This window comes from Phacochoerus africanus, chromosome 2 (genome assembly GCF_016906955.1).
Source record: "Phacochoerus africanus isolate WHEZ1 chromosome 2, ROS_Pafr_v1, whole genome shotgun sequence".
In the NCBI taxonomy this organism is placed as follows: Eukaryota; Metazoa; Chordata; class Mammalia; order Artiodactyla; family Suidae; genus Phacochoerus; species Phacochoerus africanus.
Genome location: NC_062545.1, coordinates 145,593,188 through 145,612,880, shown reverse-complemented (window position 1 = coordinate 145,612,880; position 19,693 = coordinate 145,593,188). Strand labels below are relative to the sequence as shown.

The 19,693-nt window shown below is 41.6% G+C and overlaps 1 protein-coding gene across 1 annotated transcript in view; it reads right to left on the bottom strand.

The window, feature by feature from the left end:
• The window catches only part of OTUD7A (OTU deubiquitinase 7A), a 126,217-nt gene extending 112,631 nt beyond the window's left edge, over positions 1–13,586 (bottom strand). Inside the window, exon 1 of the mRNA XM_047766867.1 lies at positions 13,436–13,586. Coding sequence (XP_047622823.1) covers positions 13,436–13,586 — 151 coding nt within the window. The remainder of the gene's footprint in view (positions 1–13,435) is intronic.
• Between the last annotated feature and the right edge of the window lie 6,107 nt (positions 13,587–19,693).

The following is a 19,693-nucleotide window of genomic DNA, read 5'->3' as shown; positions in this document are numbered from 1 at the left end:
AGGCTCCAAGCAGAGATCCTTTGGGTGCCTCCCACCTCTGCCTCTTGTTCTGATTCTATCTTGCCCATATGTTAAAGGCTCCCCAGCAGCCTGGGGGGTTTGCTATGGGTGGATCCTATGACCATCTCTCCCCAACTCCATTTCTTGGGTGTAGTCTCTGGAGAATTACTGTATTTATCCAAGTCACCAGCTGCTGTCCCCATATTGTGAGACTGTTTTCAAAGGCCAGATGTAAAGTTTAACGGAATTACCTTGACTGGCAAGTGATTGGGAATTGCCTCCCTGTGAGAGCTGGATCACCATTTGCAAATTTCCAAACAATACATATTTCAAACCCAAGGAACCTAGGATTGGAAAGGATTTCCATATAAACAATTCTAGACACTTTAGTTATTAAATTACCAATTCAACTGGTAAACATACTGCATGCATCTTAAAATATGTGGACAGCTTCCTATGTGTATATATATTTTTGAGAATATAATTTAAATTATCACCATTTTCCTTAATTCTGCAAATTCCACAAAGATTCTGAAAAATTAGACTAGGGACATGTGAGATGTTAATTTCCAGTTAATATTTCTCCTGAATGCAACCCGGATTATTTTTTTTTTGTCTTTTTTTTAGGGCTGCACCACAGTCACAGCAACACCAGATCCAAGCCGCGTCTGTGACCTACACCACAGCTTACGGCAACGCTGGATCCTTAATCCACTGAGCGAGACCAGGGATGGAAACTTCATCTGCATGGATGCTAGTCAGATTCGTTTCTGCGGAGCCACGATGAGAAGCCCTGGATTCTTTATTCAAGGATTTTTTTCCCCATGGATAGCAAGATAAGTGAGGCATGGGTCCACTGAAAAAATATCTTGGTAAAGCTGCAAGGACAGAAATTCACGGTTATTGTAAAAGTGTGAGAGTTGCCTTCTCTTTAAGTAGGGAACCGACACTTTATAAACCACTCATCTGATCTCCCACTTGAAAATCTTTTTAACCAACTTTTAATATATGTCAAGTGGCCAGACAGTGTCTGGCACGTCAATGTTAGCTATTAGTTCTATTTCTTGAATAGTCTTTGTGGTCTACTGAAGTGGCATTTTATTTAAAAAGTTAATTAGTTACATCATAAAACGGGTTACTCAAATATTCCTCCAGTGATTAGTTAAAGCTTTCTAAGTGTACACAGCATATGAAGTGCTATTATATCTTACAAAGACACACTGAGTATAAGGATGAATGGCAGGTGATCTGGCTTTGCAGAAAGAAGCTGGTTTTTAGCAACACAAGTGGATTCACATGCTGGTTTTGCTATGTTCTGGCTGTGTAAGTTCAAGGAATTTTCTTGGCTTGGGTTTTCCTGCCTGTAAAATGGGAAAGCTAAGACTTTTTTAACTTGTTGTGTGGATTAAAAGAGACATCACTTTTTATTTTTTATTTTTTGTCTTTTTAGGGGCTGCACCCGCATCACATGGAGGTACCCAGGCCAAGGGTCTAATCTGAGCTGTAGCTGCTAGGCTATGCCACAGCCACAGCAACATGGAATCTGAGCTGCATCTGTGACCTACACCGCAGCTCATGGCAACACCAGATCCTTAACCCACTGAGCAAGGCCAGGGATCAAACCTGCATCCTCATGGGTGCTAGTCATATTCACTTCTGCTGAGCCATGACAGGAACTCTGAAACATCACATTTAAAGAGCCTAGCATCTGACACTGAACAATGCACCATAAATGCTAACTACTGTCTTTGTTTTTAAGAAATTCTAATTTAATGAGGAAAACAAGTATTTGATCAATGATCAAATAAGACACAATCAAATATATGTTACAATAGAAATCTGCGAGGAATAACCAATCCATTCCAACTCTTCCTAGAAACTTCTTCCCAGGTATCTTCTCTCTCATGCCTCAAATCTTTGCTTCCATTCCAGTTTTTCATGAGGCCTTCTCTGACAACCCTAACTTAAAATCATATCCATACCCACACCCAACCCCCTACCTCCTCCCCTTGATATGGGTTTCTCTGTAGCACTAACCCCTAAAATGCATGCTGTTCATTGTCTGTCTCCACGCAGGTGAGGATTCCAGTCTGGTGGCTTGTTCCTAGATTCCCAGCAGCCAAATCACACCACTGAGGGGCTAGCATGTGCCAGGTGTTGGGGGAACACAGTGAGCAAAACCCAGAGGGGTCCCTGCTGTCATGGAGCTCAGAGTTTAATTTGGAAGAGAAGAAGAATTCAAGAGCAAGACAGAGCATGTGTGTAGGAGTGGGAAGTGGGCAGCATGAAGCGCTCAAGTGAAAGCACAGAGGTGGATGGTGTCTGGGAGGAGGATGGAGAACAGATGCAGTAGAGAAGAGGGGGAAGGGATGGAGCAAGTCTGATGCTGGAGGGACTTCAGTACCATGTGGAGGAGTCTATGCACAGGGTAGGGGATGTCAGAGGAATCAAGGGAACAGTGACCCAACCTGACCTTTGTTTCACAAGGACCACTTTACCAAGGGGCAAAAGGCAGACATGAAAGAAATAGGCAGAAAGGTAAGGACACACCCTTTCACCTGGAGGCTGATCTATGTTCACCTCCTCTGCCTTTGTTTATCTTGCTATAAACTTATCCTTCCTATCTTTTTTTGGCCAGATTTCTATCATCCTACATTACTCTTTCTTCTCATCTTCCTCCCTCTGCTATATTGTGATTCCCATCATAGTGGTGTGTTTTTAACTTTTTATTTTGAAATAAATTAAATAATTAAAAGCACGATTTTTTTTGTTATTGTTGTTTTATCTTTTTAATTAATTAATTATTTTTACTTTACTCTTTTTAAAAATACTGAGGTAGGGCGTTCCTGCTGTGGTGCAGTGGGTTAAGAACCTGACTGTGGAGGCATGGGTTTGATCCACAGCCTGGTACAATGGGTTCAAGATTCGGCATATACCACAGCGGGTTATGAACCTGACTACTATCCATGTGGTTGAAGGTTCAATCCCTTGCCTCTCTCAGTGGGTTAAGGATCCGGTGTTGCCACGAACTGCAGTGTAGATCACAGATGCAGCTCAGATCTGTTGTTGCCATGGCTGTGGTATAGGCTGCAGCTGCAGCTGACCCCATCCTGAGAACTTCCATATGCCGCAGGTGCAGCCATAAAAAGAAAAAAGAAATTGAAATATAGTCGATTTACAATGTTTTGTTAGCTTCAGGTATAAAGCAAAGTGATTCAATTATATGTATATATCTATTCTTTTTCATATTTTTTCCCATTTAGATTATTACAGAATATTGAGTACAGTTCCCTGTGTTATATACAGTAGGTCCTTGTTGTTTCTCTATTTGATATATAGTAGTGTGCACATGTTAATCCCAAAACTCCCAATTTATCTCTCCCTGCCTTTCCCCTTTGGTACCATATGTTTGTTATCTACATCTGTGGATCTATTTCTGTTTTATAAATAAGTTCATCTGTACCTTTTTTTTTTAGATTCCAGATATAGGTGATATCATATGATATTTGACTTTCTCTGACTTACTTCACTTAGCATAGAAATCTCTAGTTCCATCCATGTTGCTTCAAATGGCATTATTTCATTCTTTTTTTATATGAAAAACTGAGTAATAATAGTCCATTGTATTATATATACACACATACACACGTCTTCTTTATCTATTCATCTGTCAACAGACATTTAGGTTGCTTCCATAAAAACACACAAATAGTTTTTAAAAATTTTTAAGAACTCTTCTTCCCTTGTAAACCAGTTTTATTCTTTTGTAAGAATCATGCAGCAATTCATAAATATTGCATCCTTGACACCCCCACTATAGGGTGCCCATGAGTGTGGGCATGTGTAGCCTTCACCTGGCTTCTGCTTCCACTGCAATTTTTTTTGTCTTTTTGCCTTTTCTAGGGCCACTTCCCACAGCATATGGAGGTTCCCAGGCTAGGGGTTGAATCAGAGCTGTAGCTGCCGGCCTACGCCACAGCCACAGCAACTTGGGATCCGAGCCGCATCTGCGACCTACACCACAGCTCATGGCAACGCCGGATCCTTAACCTACTGAGCAAGGGCAGGGATCGAACCTGCAACCTCATGGTTCCTAGTTGGATTTGTTAACCACTGTGCCACGATGGGAACTCCCCTGCAATTTTTTTTTTAACCTTTAGAAAAATCTGAGACCTCCCAATGAAAACAGTTCATTCTTTGAAATACTGGCTTTTAGAAATTGCATAATCTAAATAACTTTGGCAACTTAAAAAGTCCTCCTATTATACCCTTCCCATGTATAAAAACAGGACAGGTTCAGGTCCACAGTATATGAGGAAGGGACACCCCACCCATCTCTCCTACTGAAAGCAGCTATATGCCTAGACAGCATGCCGGGAGCAGCTAGTGGGAACAGAAAAGTAAATGAGTGCAGGTAGAGGAGAAGAACTTCAGAACTGGTGAGGAGTTCACTTTTTACTTCCAGTCTCCCAGTGTGAACTCAGTGCAGCCCCAAGCCCAGAAGTAGGCATTAAACTCCAAGAGAAGACCTCTTCTCTGGCTTAAGAAGCAGGAAGGTGTCTCCAATGTTCAGAGAGGGTGTAAAAATCCCTTCTTTATCTTTTTTTTTTTTCTTAAAAACTTCTTCTCAGTTCTCCTGTGCCCCAGAACTTCTTCCCAGTTCTTCTGTGGCAGCAATGGGAGATACCAGGAAATCAGAATGGACAATGTGGAACTTCTTCTCCAGTCAGAGGAGCCACAGTTCCCAGTGGGCAGGGTGAACCCAACTGCTGCTGTTCTCTCTCTGGCCTCTGACTGTTCAGCTCTGAGATGGGCACAGTCAAATCAAGTGTGTGGGAGCATAGGGCAAACAAAGCCCCAGGTCAGGGCTGGAGGGCTAGAGAGCAATGTCTCAGGGATCCAAAACCAATGAGGAGATTATAAAGCAGGAGCTTGGGAGAGAAACCCCTTAAAGTTGTTTATGAACTCTTGGGCTCACCTCTGAGCTGCACACAAATCTGACCCTAAATAGATTCTAGACATTCTATGATGCCACCATCACCCTCATTCCAAAACCAGACAGAGATACCACCAAAAAAGAAAACTATCGGCCAATGTCATTGATGAATATAGAGGCAAAAATTCTCAACAAAATCTTAGCCAACCGAATCCAACAACATATCAAAAAAATTATACACCATGACCAGGTTGGGTTCATCCCAGGTTCACAAGGATGGTTCAACATACGCAAATCAATCAGCATCATACACCACATTAACAAAAAAAAAGTCAAAAATCATATGATCATCTCAATAGACGCAGAAAAAGCATTTGACAAAGTCCAACATCCATTCATGATCAAGACCCTCGCCAAACTGGGTATAGAGGGAACATTCCTGAATATAATCAAAGCCATTTATGATAAACCCACAGCAAATATAATACTCAATGGGGAAAAACTGAAAGCCTTCTCACTCCAATCTGGAACAAGACAGGGATGCCCACTCTCACCACTGCTCTTCAACATCGTTTTGGAAGTCCTAGCCACAGCAATTAGACAAACCAAAGAAATAAAAGGCATCCATATAGGAAGAGAAGAGATCAAACTGTCACTGTATGCAGATGACATGATACTATACATAGAAAGCCCTGAGGACTCAACCCCAAAACTACTTGAACTGATTCATAAATTCAGCACAGTAGCAGGATATAAGATTAACATTCAGAAGTCAGTTGCATTTCTGTATACCAGCAATGAAATATTAGAAAAGGAATACAAAGATATAATACCTTTTAAAATTGCACCTCACAAAATCAAATACCTCGGAATACACCTGACCAAGGAGGTAAAGGACCTATATGCAGAGAACTATAAAACTTTAATCAAAGAAATCAAAGAAGATGGAAAGAAATGGAAAGATATTCCATGTTCCTGGATTGGGAAAATCAATATTGTAAAAAGGGCCATACTACCCAAAGCAATCGACAGATTCAATGCAATCCCTATCAAATTACCCAGGACATTTTTCACAGAACTAGAACAAACAATCCAAACATTTATATGGAACCACAAAAGACCCAGAATCGCCAAAGCAATCCTGAGAAACAAAAACCAAGCAGGAGGCATAGCTCTCCCAGACTTCAAGAAATACTACAAAGCCACAGTCATCAAAACAGTGTGGTACTAGTATCAAAACAGACAGACAGACCAATGGAACAGAATAGAGAACCCAGAAATAAACCCTGACACCTATGGTCAATTAATCTTTGACAAGGGAGGCAAGAACATCAAATGGGAAAAAGAAAGTCTATTCAGCAAGCATTGCTGGGAAACCTGGACAGCTGCATGCAAAGCAATGAAATGAGAACACACCCTCACACCATGCACAAAAATACACTCAAAATGGATGAAAGACTTAAATATATGACAGGACACCATCAAACTCCTAGAAGAAAACAGAGGCAAAACACTCTCTGACATCAACATCATGAATATTTTCTCAGGTCAGTTTCCCAAAGCAATAGAAATCAGAGCAAAAATAAACCCATGGGACCTCATCAAACTGAAAAGCTTTTGCACAGCAAAGGAAACCCAAAAGAAAATAAAAAGACAACTTACAGAATGGGAGAAAATAGTTTCAAATGAGGCAACGGACAAGGGCTTAATCTCTAGAATATATAAACAACTTATACAACCCATCAGCAAAAAAGCCAATCAATCAATGGAAAAATGGGCAAAAGACCTGAATAGACATTTCTCCAAAGAAGATATACAGATGGCCAACAAACACATGAAAAAATGCTCAACATCGCTGATTATAAGAGAAATGCAAATCAAAACTACCATGAGATATCACCTCACACCATTCAGAATGGCCATCATTAATAAATCCACAAATAACAAGTGCTGGAGGGGCTGTGGAGAAAAGGGAACCCTCCTGCACTGTTGGTGGGAATGTAAACTGGTACAGCCACTATGGAGAACAGTTTGGAGATACCTTAGAAATCTATACATAGAACTTCCAATGACCCCGCAATCCCACTCTTGGGCATCTATCCGGACAAAACTCTACTTAAAAGAGACACGTGCACCCGCATGTTCATTGCAGCACTATTCACAATAGCCAAGACATGGAAACAACCCAAATGTCCATCGACAGAGGATTGGATTTGGAAGAGGTGGTGTATATACACAATGGAATACTACTCAGCCATAAAAAAGAATGACATGATGCCATTTGCAGCAACATGGATGGAGCTAGAGAATCTCATACTGAGTGAAATGAGCCAGAAAGACAAAGACAAATACCATATGATATCACTTATAACTGGAATATAATATCCAGCACAAATGAACATCTCCTCAGAAAAGAAAATCATGGACTTGGAGAAGAGACTTGTGGCTGCCTGATGGGAGGGGGAGGGAGTGGGAGGGATTGGGAGCTTGGGCTTATCAGACACAACTTAGAAAAAATAAATAAATAAATAAATAGATTCTAGAGACTTGGGTATTAAAATATGGGACAGGCTACTGCTTAAATCTCAGACTAGCCACAAGGTGGTCCACACATGAAACAGAGCCAAATAGCATTTCTCAAAGACTTGATCTTAAAAATCACAATCCACAGAAGTCTTAGGGAACTCAGAATTTGTGTTCTGAACCCAACTGGGTTAATTACTTTCTAAAAGAATAATAATAATACTTGCCATAACATTGAAAAAACAACCAAAGTCTCAAAACATAATATTCAAAATATCTACAATACAATCCAAATTTACTCACCATATAAAAAGCCAGAGAAACCTCAACAGCAATTCTGGGATGCAACAGATATTGGAATTATCTAACCAAGACTTTCAAGCAGTTGTTATAAATAAGTTTTGGGTTAGATGCAAACTTTTACTTTTAGAAAGGATAAGCATCGAGATCCTACTGTATAGCACAGGGAGCTATATCCAATCTCTTATGATACAACATGATGGAAGATAATATGAGAAAAAGAAAAAAAAATATATATATATACACAACTGAGTCACTTTGCTGTATGGCAGAAATTGACACAATATTGTAAATCAACTATACTTTAATAAAAAGTAAAAATAAATAAAAATTTAAAAAATTTCCAACAATTTTTAAGAATGCTCTTGAAAAATATGGAAAGATCAGAAAAGAAGTAGAAGATATAAAGAAGAATCAAGTGATAAAAAAATAAAAGTAAAAATAGGAATAATCAAGTAGAAATGTCAGAAATGGGAAAAAATTCAATAACTAAAGTTAAAATTCATTGGATGGGCTCAGTAACAGAATGGAAGTAATAGAGAAGTCAGTATACTTAAAAGTAGATCCACAGGAGTTCTACAATCTGAATAATTGACAGAGAAAAGATTGGACGAGAAAATGAGTAGAACTGGAGGGACTTGTTAGACAATAACAAAAGGTCTAACCTTTACCTAAGGTCTAATCCAAGTCCCATTAGGAGAGGAGAACGTGGGGGCAGAAAAATCTTGAAAGGAATAAAGGCTGGTTTACTATTAGAATGCAATTGATGCAATATGTTATATTAGCAATTTAAAGAAGAGAAACAACTCGTTCTTATCAATTGATGTAGATAAAAGATGCATTTGAGAAAAAGAATCATGATAAAACTCTCAGCAAACTAGGAATATAAAAGTATTTCCTTCACCTGACAAAGAGCATCAACAAAACCCCTAGCTAACATTCTACATAATGGTGAAAGACTAAAAGTTTTTCCCCTAAGATCAAGAACAAGACAAGGGAGTTCCATTTGTGGCTCAGTGGGTTAATATCCCAACATAGTGTCCATGAGGATGTGGGTTCAATCCCTGGCTTCACTCAGTGAGTTAAGGGTCTGGTGTTGCCATGAACTGCAGCATGGGTGACACAGGCAGCTCGGATCTGGCATTGCCTGTGGCTGTGGCATAGACCCACAGCTGCAGCTCTGAGCTGGCCCCTAGTGTGGGAACTGCCATATGCTGCAGGTGCAGCCTTAAAAAAAAAAAAAAAAAAAGAACAAGGTAAGGATGTTCCCTTCCACTACTCTTATTCAATCTTTTACTGGAAGTCCTAGCCAGAATAAGTCAAAAACCAATAAATAAAAGGTACACATTGGAAAGGAAGAAATAAAACTTTCTATATATGAAAACAACATATACAGTCTAGAAAATTTCACAGAATACACACAAATACACACACACAGAGTCCTGAAAAAATAATTGAGTTTAGCAAGATTGCAGGATATAAAGTCAACATGCAAAAATCAATTCTATTTTTATATGCTAGCAATGACAAATTAGAAAGTGAACTTTAAAAAAGTACCATTTAGGGAGTTCCCGTCGTGGCGTAGTGCTTAAGGAGAATCCGACTAGGAACCATGAGGTTGCAGGTTCGATCCCTGCCCTTGCTCAGTGGGTTAAGGATCTGGCATTGCTGCGAGCTGTGGTGTAGGTCGCAGACGCGGCTCGGATCCCGTGTTGCTGTAGCTCTGGCGTAGGCTGGCGGCTACAGCTCCGATTCGACCCCTAGCCTGGGAACCTCCATATGCCGCAGGAGCAGCCCAAGAAATGGCAAAAAGACAAAAAAAAAAAAAAAGTACCATTTAAAGCAGTCCCATCTCTCTCCAAAGATATATCTCACAAAATGTGCATAGGATCTGATATATTAAAAACTACAAAATATTAATGAAAAAACTCAAAGTCCCAAATAAATGACTATACTCACTTCAAATATGACTATACTGACTTCATGGATTGGATCATATAACATAGCATTTATTCATAGATTTAACATAATTTCAATCAAAATTCCAGCAGGAAATTTTATATTGGTAAGCCATTCCTCAAGTTTATATGGAAAGTGAAAAAAATAGTATGCATGAAACACTTTGGAAAAAGAGTAGCAAAGCTGAAAGAATCATGCTGATTTTAAGAATCACTATAAAGCTATAGTAATTGGGGGAGTATTGGCAAAGGAATAGACATATTGATCAATGGAATAGAACAAACATTGAGAAATAGTTTCCCACAGATATGCTCAGATGGTTTGTGACAAATTTACAAAGGTGATTCAATGGAGGAAGAATAATCTTTTCAAAAAATGGTTTGAACATCTATATGCACTTTTACGAACATTGTCTTAAATCTCATGTTACACAAAAATCAACTCAAAATGAGTCAATGATCTAAATGAAAACATAAAAGTATAAAACTTCTAAGAGTTTGCATAGGAGAAAATCTTCATGACCTTGTCATGAGATGGTTCTTAGACATGTCACACAAAGCACCATCCATAAAAGGAAAAAATGATAAACTGGACTTCCTCACAATTAAAAACTGCTCTGCTAAGGGCACTGTTAAGAGAGTGAGAAGTCAAGCACAGACTGGGAGGAAATATTTGCAAATCACATATCTGACAAAGGATTTATACTCAGAATATATGATAAGCTCTCAAAACTCAACTGCATTTTCCTGAGAAACAGGCAAAAGGCTTGAACAGACATTGAACCAGGGAAAATACCCAGATGGAAAATAATAACTTGAAAAAATTCAGCATCATTAGGGAAATGAAAACTAAAACGATAAGGAAATACCATTCCAAACCTACTAGAATGTTTTAAAAATAATAAAGCCAAGTGCTGGTGAAGCTGCATTTCTGGTATAAATGCAAAATGGTACAGCTACTCTGGAAAACAGTTTCACAATTCCTTAAAAAGTTAAACATACACTTAACATATTAACAAGCACTTGTGTTTACTCTTGTGTTTACCCTGCAAAAATTAAAACTGTTCTCAAAACCCCCTGTTGTTTTTTTTCTTTTTATGGCTTCACATGCTGCATACAGAAGTTGCTGGGCCAGGGGTCGAACTGGAGCTGCAGCTGCAGCAACACCACAGCCATGGCAATACCAGATCTGAGCCTCATCTGCAGTCTATGCCACAGCTTGTGGCAATGCCAGATCCTTAACTCACTAAGGCCAGGGATCACACCTGCATCCTCACAGAGACAACGTTGAAAAACTCTTGTTCTTAAGTGTATCATAGCTCTAGTCATAACTGCAAAAACTGGAAACGACCGAATGCCCCCCACAGGGGACTGGCTAAACAATCTGTGGTCCATCTCTGAGCATCACCCAGCAACACAAAGGGACAAACCATGGACCCACACACAACAGCTCAGATGAATTTTGAAATGATGATGGGGAGTGAAAATATGCCAGTTTAAAAAAGATTAGGTCCTGTGTGACACAATGAACATGATATTCTTTTTTTTTTTTCCTTTGGCCACAGCTGAGGTATATAGAATTTTGGGAGCCAGGGATTGAAACCATGCCACAGCAGCGACCTGAACCACAGCAGTGACAACAATGCCAGATCCCTAACCTGCTGTGACACCAGGGAACTCTAGAACATTCTTAAAAGACACAAAAACCAAGAAGATAAAAGATAAAGCAAGTGGCCAGGGTTGGAGAAAGCAGGGCAGTAAAGAGCAGATGGGTATGAGGGGCAATGCCATGGTTCTGTGCGCTGAGCATCAGTGATAACACAAATCTACACACATGTTCCAGTTCTTCTAACTGTACATACAAAAGCCATTTTCCTCTACTTTACCTTAAAGGATAAAATTAGAAAACGGCTGAAAACTTTTTTTTTTGTCTTCTTAGTGCTACACCCTTGGCATATGGAGGTTCCCAGGCCAGGGGTTGAACTGGAGCTGTAGCTGCCGGCCTACACCACAGCCACAGCAACATGGGATCCGAGCCTCATCTGAGACATCTGAGATCTATAGTACAGCTCATGGCAATGCCAAATCCTTAACCCACTGAGCAAGGTTGGGGATCAAACCTGCATCCTCATGGATACTAGTCAGATTATTTCCACTGAGCCACGATGGAAACTCCAGAGCTGACAACTCTTGCTTCCAAATGAAGGTTAATGTTAGTACCAGTTGCAAAGATGGAAACAGCAGAAGAGGCCTTCTCCCACTATGAGTGTCTGCTACATGCTGATCACTGCACAGAGCACCTTACACCACAACTTCTAATGTTCCTAGTCACCCTGGGAGGTGGGTTAGGCTCAAAGTACAGGAAAAAAAAAAAAAAAAAAAACAGAGGCTAAGAGAAAAAAAAGCATTTGCCCTACATCTCACAGCCAGTAAATGCTAAGCCTGAACCTGACCGCAGCCCTCACGGCCAACTTCACTGAAAACCTACTTTTTTACTCCAACTGATCACTGAAATTAAGAAAAGCAGTGGAAGCTATTCGGGTGACACTGAATAGCACTTTGACTCACGTATATCACAAATATTCTCTAAGCAAGTTTAAGTCTAAACTCTGAGTTTGCTTGAAATTCTGGGAAGTCCAGGGAAATTTAAAAACTGTGTTATGGCACTGCCATTTTACCAGCATCTTCCAACTGGTAGATCTTCATATTCAATGAGATTGAGTAGTTATCTCCATTCATGCATATGTACAGTAATTCATATTTTTTCCTAAGAGAATGAAGATTCCTTCATTGTGACTTAACACTACCTGACCAAGTATTTGCTAATTTCACAAGGAGTCTGTATATGTGAAGCAAAGAGTAATCATTTAAAAATTCTCTCCTTTCACACATGACTGTTCTGAGAAGCCGTAATTACTTCTTCCCACCTCTTCTCTTTACCCTAGCACAAAAAAAGAAATTTCAAAAATGTACAATGTAAATCCATTTTAGAGACCAAAAACATTCACTTTTATTTCATGATGATTAGAGCTGAAAAACTATCTGAAAACATTCTAAACATGGAGAAGCACATTTTTCATGTACTGAATGATCTACTCAAAAAGTCTGAGGATGAATTTGCCTTCTTGCTTGTGAATTATTTTCCACTATTTTGTTGGCTATTAGGTGTTCTTTTCACCCAAAACTTTGGCCTAAAGTAGTTTTGTCTCAGCTAAGACAAAGATAAGAAGCTAAGGTCTCCAATAAAAAGGTTTTTCTTAAATCAACTATACTTTAATTAAAAAAAAGAAGAAATCAAACCTGCTGACATCTTGATCTTGGACTTCTAGCCTCCAAAACCATGAGAAAATAAACTTTCATCGTTTAAGCCAAAAAAAGGAGTTTTCTTGAACATTCAATAATTTCTTCTTTACCAAATATATTTTCTTTAAAAAAATAACTACTGATAGTTTTTTGACGCAATATCTATCAGCTTTAACACAAAGCCAAGCCTAGCTAATGCCCTTTGCTCTTTCCCTGTGGAGAGTTGGGGGATCTATTCCACTCCCCAAAGAAAGTCAAGAGTAACAAAAATAATTTCACCATCAACACTTCCTTTTACTTTTTAAAGAGTCCAAGTACCACCCTGGTCGGGTAAGAGAAACCCTCTTATCTTTTGCCTCTGGGCTGGAAGATAGTTATGCCCAAGAGGGTGGTTGGGGGCCTGGAGGAAGCCTACCTTCTAGCAGGTCTCTGGCCAGACCAGGTTCTGCCCCTGTGGACCGAACAAAGTCTGACAGGACTGCGTCCATATCAAGAGTCATAGGATCATGTAGAAGGGCCGCCCAACACTGAGCCGAGGTGGGGGTTGGAAGCAGGCTAGAAAGCATCCATCTGTGGAAGAGAACAGAGAGGGAAATGTGAAGGAGAGAAGAAACCCATTTCGTTTGCTGGGACATGCATTTGGGCCAGTTTGGGGCACTGCCTGACTGTTCATGCCAGACAGCAAATAACAGGAGTCAGACTCAAATGCCATCCCACAGGACAGAAGGGGGCTTTCCAACTTTCAGCCCTTCCCATCTTGCATTCTGTCAATCCCAGCAACAATTAGTTGAAAAGGAGATGGACTAGACTGTTCCAAAACATCAAACACCTATTCTTCATTCATCCTAGAGGGATTCATTTGGAGTCACTGGATTTCTAGTTCTCTTCCAATGTGTAAGCTTTTGACAGTGTCATTGTGTTGCCACCTCACCCCACCTATGCCTTTATCAGCGAGCCATCCCCCTCACCCTTCCCTTGGCTCTTAGAAAAGACTCCACAACTGAAACACTATGCTTGCTGAAGACGTTCAACCACTTGCCATCTTTCCAACAGCTGCCATTCTCACAACAACAATCAAACAAAATTCATAAAGATTTGATTTCCTCAGTGGGATAATCCCAGTTAGAGGGATAAAATGACCTTCTGCAGCTTGACCACAAGCTGACAGCCAGCCAGTTGCTGGGGAAAAACAAGGAGCACACAGCATGGGAGTGTGACTTCCACCAGCAAATCAGCGCTGGGCTACTGGTCTGTCTCCATCAATGAGGGGTTGGAAAATGAAGGCCTGTGGACCAATATGGCCCACCACCCAATAAAGCTTTACTGAAATCAGCTACACCCATTCACTGTTGTTGCATCTCTGGTGGCTTTTGGCTTTTGCATGTGGCTGAACGGAGCCGTTAAAACTGAGACCATAAGGCCCACAAAACCAAACACCTTTGACGATTTGGACCTCTACAGAAAGTTGGCTGAGGACAGATGATGGAAAGTTCTATATTAGTGAGCATGTAATTAATTTTACATGCTGGGGGGCGGGTGAGTTTAAACCCCATGCTATAGATGAGTGTCTCCTGTTCCTTTCTTTCTTCTTCTTTTTTTTTTTGTTTGAGATAAGCACTTGGATGGGTTTATCTAATTCCAGCCCCAGCTCTGCCCCTGTGATGAGCTGTGATGTGCTGTGTAACTTCTCTGAATCCACCTGAGCATCTGTGAGGCTTGAGGAAGTAAGGTCATGGAAGGTGCCAGAACCTGATGGAGGAACGAGGCAGTGAGGTCTATGCCCCAGCAACAGTCACTGTTACTACACCAGCTTGTGCCTGGCTCCAAATGGGGTGTAATTTGGGGTTGGTGTGGCTCAAAAATAAGAAAATTATTTGACCTAATGTATATGGTACCAATTAGGAGACTGTGGTCTTCCTTCTCTCCATGTACCGGGACCTCGGCCAGGAGAGTGTCCTCTTTGGTCGCTTCCACCTGGGGGAGAAAGCAGAAAATCAGAGCATATTACTCTCCCCATGGTCACACAGAGGCTAAAGTCTTTGCTTCTTGTCACAGGAGACTACAGCTGGGGCTCAACTGACATCAAACCTGCTACCTTACTGAGCCCTCCAGGTACCTGCCTACTGGCCGCCATCAGCTTCCACGTCTGTGGGCTTCTGCCAGTAGGGTGATGGCTCAGCTTTCCTCACTGGAGCAAGTGTTTATATTTTAGTGAGTGTCCCTTTACCATTCCAAAACTGTTTGCAGTCTTACTAGTCAACCCCCCATCAATACATCTAATGTTGCTTGTTTTTATTATTGTAACATATACATAACATGAAATCGAGCAGCTGGACCATTTTAAGTGTACAGTTCCATGGTATGAAGTATATTCACATTGTGGTGCACCCATCACCACCCCCCATCTTTTTCATCTTCCCCAATGGAAACTTTGCCCCATTAAATAGTAACTCCCATTTTCCCCTATCCCTAGCCCCTGGAAACCACCATCTGCTCTGTTTCTGAATTTGACAATCCCAGGAGCCTCGAACCAGTAAATCATATATCTGTCCTTCAGTGATTGGTTTATTTTGCTTGGCACACTGTCTTCAAGGTGCATATCTGTTGTGACAGGTGTCAGGATTTCTTTACTTCTTAAAACTCATCTTAGTCTTAGCTATTACAAAATGCCACACACTGGAGGGCTTAAGCAATGGGCATTGATTTCTCACAGTTCTGAAGGTTGGGAAGTCCTGGATCAATATGCCAGCAGATCTAGTGTCTGGTGAGAGCCCACATCCTAGCTTGTAGATGCCAACTTCTCACTGTGTCCTCACACAACTGAGAAAGCAAGCTTTCTGGCGTCTCTTCTAAAGGCACTAACCCCATGACAGGGAAGGTCCATCTTCGAGACTTCATCTAAACCCAGTCCCCCCCTGGGTCCCACCTCCCACTACCATCACACTGGCAGTTAGGGCTTCAACATATGAATTGGGGTCGGGGGGCATAGCATGCAGTCCACAGCAAGGCTGCACAATATTCCACTTTACAGATGGACCACACTCTGTTTAGCCGTTCATCCGCAGTTGGACACTTGGGTGGTTTCCACCTCTTGGCTATTGCACATAACTCAACATAAACCATTTCCTCACTGACACCAGGTCATCATGCTGTGACTGAGACCAGCTTTCAGCAGTGTGGTGTACAGATTCACTCCCACACCTCCTCCTCTGTGTCTTATCCTCTCTACAGACAGAGATTGAAGGGTGGGATTTGAATGAAATTTTCACCAAATTCACATTTCAACATTTGCATGGCAAGAAGCTACTGAGCATGCCCCCTTGAAGACATCTTCCTTCCTAACTCCCTTCCTTCTTTCCTTCCTTCCTTTCTTTTCCACCAGTGACATATGGAAGTTCCCATTCCAGGAATCAAATCTAAGCTGCAGTTGGGACCTATGCCATAAATGCAGCTATGTCAGATCCTTAACCCACTGTGCGAGGTCAGGGATTGAACCTGAATCTCTGCAGAGATCTAAGCAGCCTCAGTTGGATTCGTAACCCACTGCACCATGGCAGGAAGTCCAAAGACATTTCTTAAACCCACTACCACCACTACCACCAAGACCTCATATTCTCACACTGTGATGATATGGGAGGAGCCAGGCCAGCCGGGGCTCAGGCTCCCAGCCTCCTCGGCTGTCCTCATCTCGCTGCCCCTCCAGAGTGCACTGCTGGGCCCTGTGACCTGCCTTTCATGGCCAAGGCACCCCATGGCCTTGTCCAAGCCCTGTCAGGACCATGGTGGCCATGTCGTGGCTCTGCATCTTGGCCCTTGGACAGAACTGCTTTGCGGGTTTCACCCACTGGGGACAGTGGTGTGTCAAGCTGTTTCTGCTGTGACTTTGCTTTAGGAGAGGCAGTGCAGCCTGGGGATGGGGCCTGGCCCTGGAATCAGTCTCTTGGCATCAAAGTGGCCCCACCACCACTGCTTGTGTGGCCTTGGGCATGCTATTACAGTTTCATCACTGGTGGAATTAAAAATCACAACAGTACTTCTTACCTGATCTAAAGTTTTAAGGAGCTGGTACAGGAAACACACTGCCCACAGCATGTGCTCTGCAAATACGAGCTATTATCCAACCTGTAATAACAGGGTCCATCCTCACCTGCTCAGGTGAGGAGTAGAATTGCTGAGGGGTTGAACTGCTGCCCCCTCTTCTCTTCTGAAGAGCTAGCCTGGATGACAGAGTGGGTAGGCGGATAGTGTGTTCCTACTCCCCTTGCCCAGACCGCTAGACATACCAGCAAGTTTGCTAACTGATCCCACAAAGGCACAGACCCAGACAGGCAGGTGCCCATTCCCTCAGGCACCAGACACATCATGTGCCCCCTCCCTGCCCCATATAAATGCTCACACACAGGTGGGATAATGGGCACGCCTTTTTCCTGGCTGTGTCTCAGTTTCTGAGTCTGTGGACAGTGGGATGTGGAAGCCTGGAAACGCACAGCGGGATGCTGGGGAAAAGCCAGTGAAGGAGGGTATCAGGACGCCGCTTCTGCCCTCACCATTCAAGCCCATGGCTAAGCCTCTGTCCCCTTCTCTCAAAATACAGGGCTTTGGCGAGGTGAGCTAAGGACCTTGCTGTTGCAATATTCCATGTTTGAAGGTCTCAAAAAAGAGAGAATAGCAGAGGTTTCTGGTTGTTATGCAAAAACAGGGGAAATAAAATAAGATTCCTTCCTCCCTCCCATTTCTATGTGCCAAGAACTTGCCACCCTCCTTTTTTTTTTTTTTTTTTCTTGTCTTTTCAGGGCCACACCCTTGGAATATGGAGGTTCCCAGGCTAGGTGTCGAATCAGAGCTGTAGCTGCTGGCCTACACCACAGCCATAGCAACAGGGGATCCGAACTGTGTCTGCGACCTACACCACAGCTCAAGGCAACACCAGATCCTTAACCCACTGAGCAAGGCCAGGGATCAAACCTGCGTCCTCATGGATACTAGTCGGGTTCGTTAACCACTGAGCCCCAATGGGAACTCCCAACTTGCCACCCTTCTGCCCCCTGGCCTCCCTATGGGGAAGACTCCACGTGGGCGGTGCTCTCTATGGCTCATGAAGCAGGAAGAGTGCATGCAGCATTGTCCCTGGTGGGTTGAGTCCTGATGGGCCCATAAGGGAGTGGCCAGATGCCAGCTCCCTTCCAGAGGAACACCTATGTGCCTCCAGGGGGCTGCACCCTAGGCTCTGGTCACAAACCACCAGCACAGGGGCAACTGTCTGAGAATCAGAAGTCACTAAGCATGTCCTAAAAATCATGCACCTGGCTAGGTATTTTCCTAAAACTATTTTGGGGGATGTGCTCATTATCTTTGAATAGGCATTTTTAAAATAATTTTTGTGCTCTTTTAATGTATGATTTTATTTTTTTATTTTTTATGAAATATAGTCAATTCACAGTATTGTGTTAGTTTCAGGTATACAGCATAGTAATTCATGTACATATATATATGTGTACACACACACACACACATATATTCTTTTTCAGACTCCTTTTCTTTATAGTTTATTACAAAATAGTGAGCATAGCTCCCTGTGCTATAAGCAGGTTCTTGCTGGTTATCTATTTTATATACAGTATGTGTTTATCACAAACTCCTAATTTATCCCTCCTATTACCCCTTTACCTTTTGGTAACCATAAGCTTGTTTTCTATGTCTGTAGGTCTATTTCTTGTTTTGAAAATTAAAAAAGAACTTAAAAATTTTAAAAGGTTGTTTCTACACTGAAATGAACAGGAAGTTAAAATTTATGGCATAAGCTGTTTGAGTGAAAAAAGAAACTGCATTTTAAAGCAGAAAATATATATGTCCACCTCCCCTGAGGAAAAAATAAGCCAGTTTCGCTCAAACACTAAGCATTGGCTAAAGACCAAGTGAGAAGTCCTGAAGCTTTGGAGAAATTAGAACAAGTGTGAGGCAACTGACTTCAACAAAGGTTTTTAATTTTTGCTTTGTTCTTTTTTTTTCTTTTTTTCCTTTTTTTTGGCTGTTGGTCAAGGATTGAGTATTTTTATCTGAACTGCACACTGTCCCCACAAATAAGCAGCTTGCCTCTGAGTTCAAGCCTCTCTCATCAATGGTTAGAGAAGTTTTCAAAGATGCCAGAGAAGAGGACACAAGTGGAACAGGAATCAAGAAAGGAAGATGACCAACAGGCACATGAAAAGATGCTCAACATCTCTAAGTACTAGAGAAACACAAATCAAAACTACAATGAGGTATCACCTAACACCGATCAGGATGGATGTCATTAAAAAGTCCACAAGAAATAAATGCTGGGGAGGGTGTGGAGAAAAGGGAACCCTCTGACACTGTTTGTGGGAATGTAAGTTGGTGCAGCCACTATGGAGAACAATATGAAGGTTCCTCAGAAAACTGAATATAGAACTGCCATATGATCCAGCAATCCCACTCCTGTGCATACACCCAGAAAAGACAAAAACTCTAATTCAGAAAGATACATGCACCCCAATGTTCACTGCAGCACTACTTACAATAGCTAAGACATGGACACAACCTAAATGTTCACTGACAGATGAATGGATAAAGCTGTATTACATATATAAAATGGAATACCACTGAGCCATAAAAAGAATGAAATTATGCCATTTGCAGTAACATGGAGCTCATC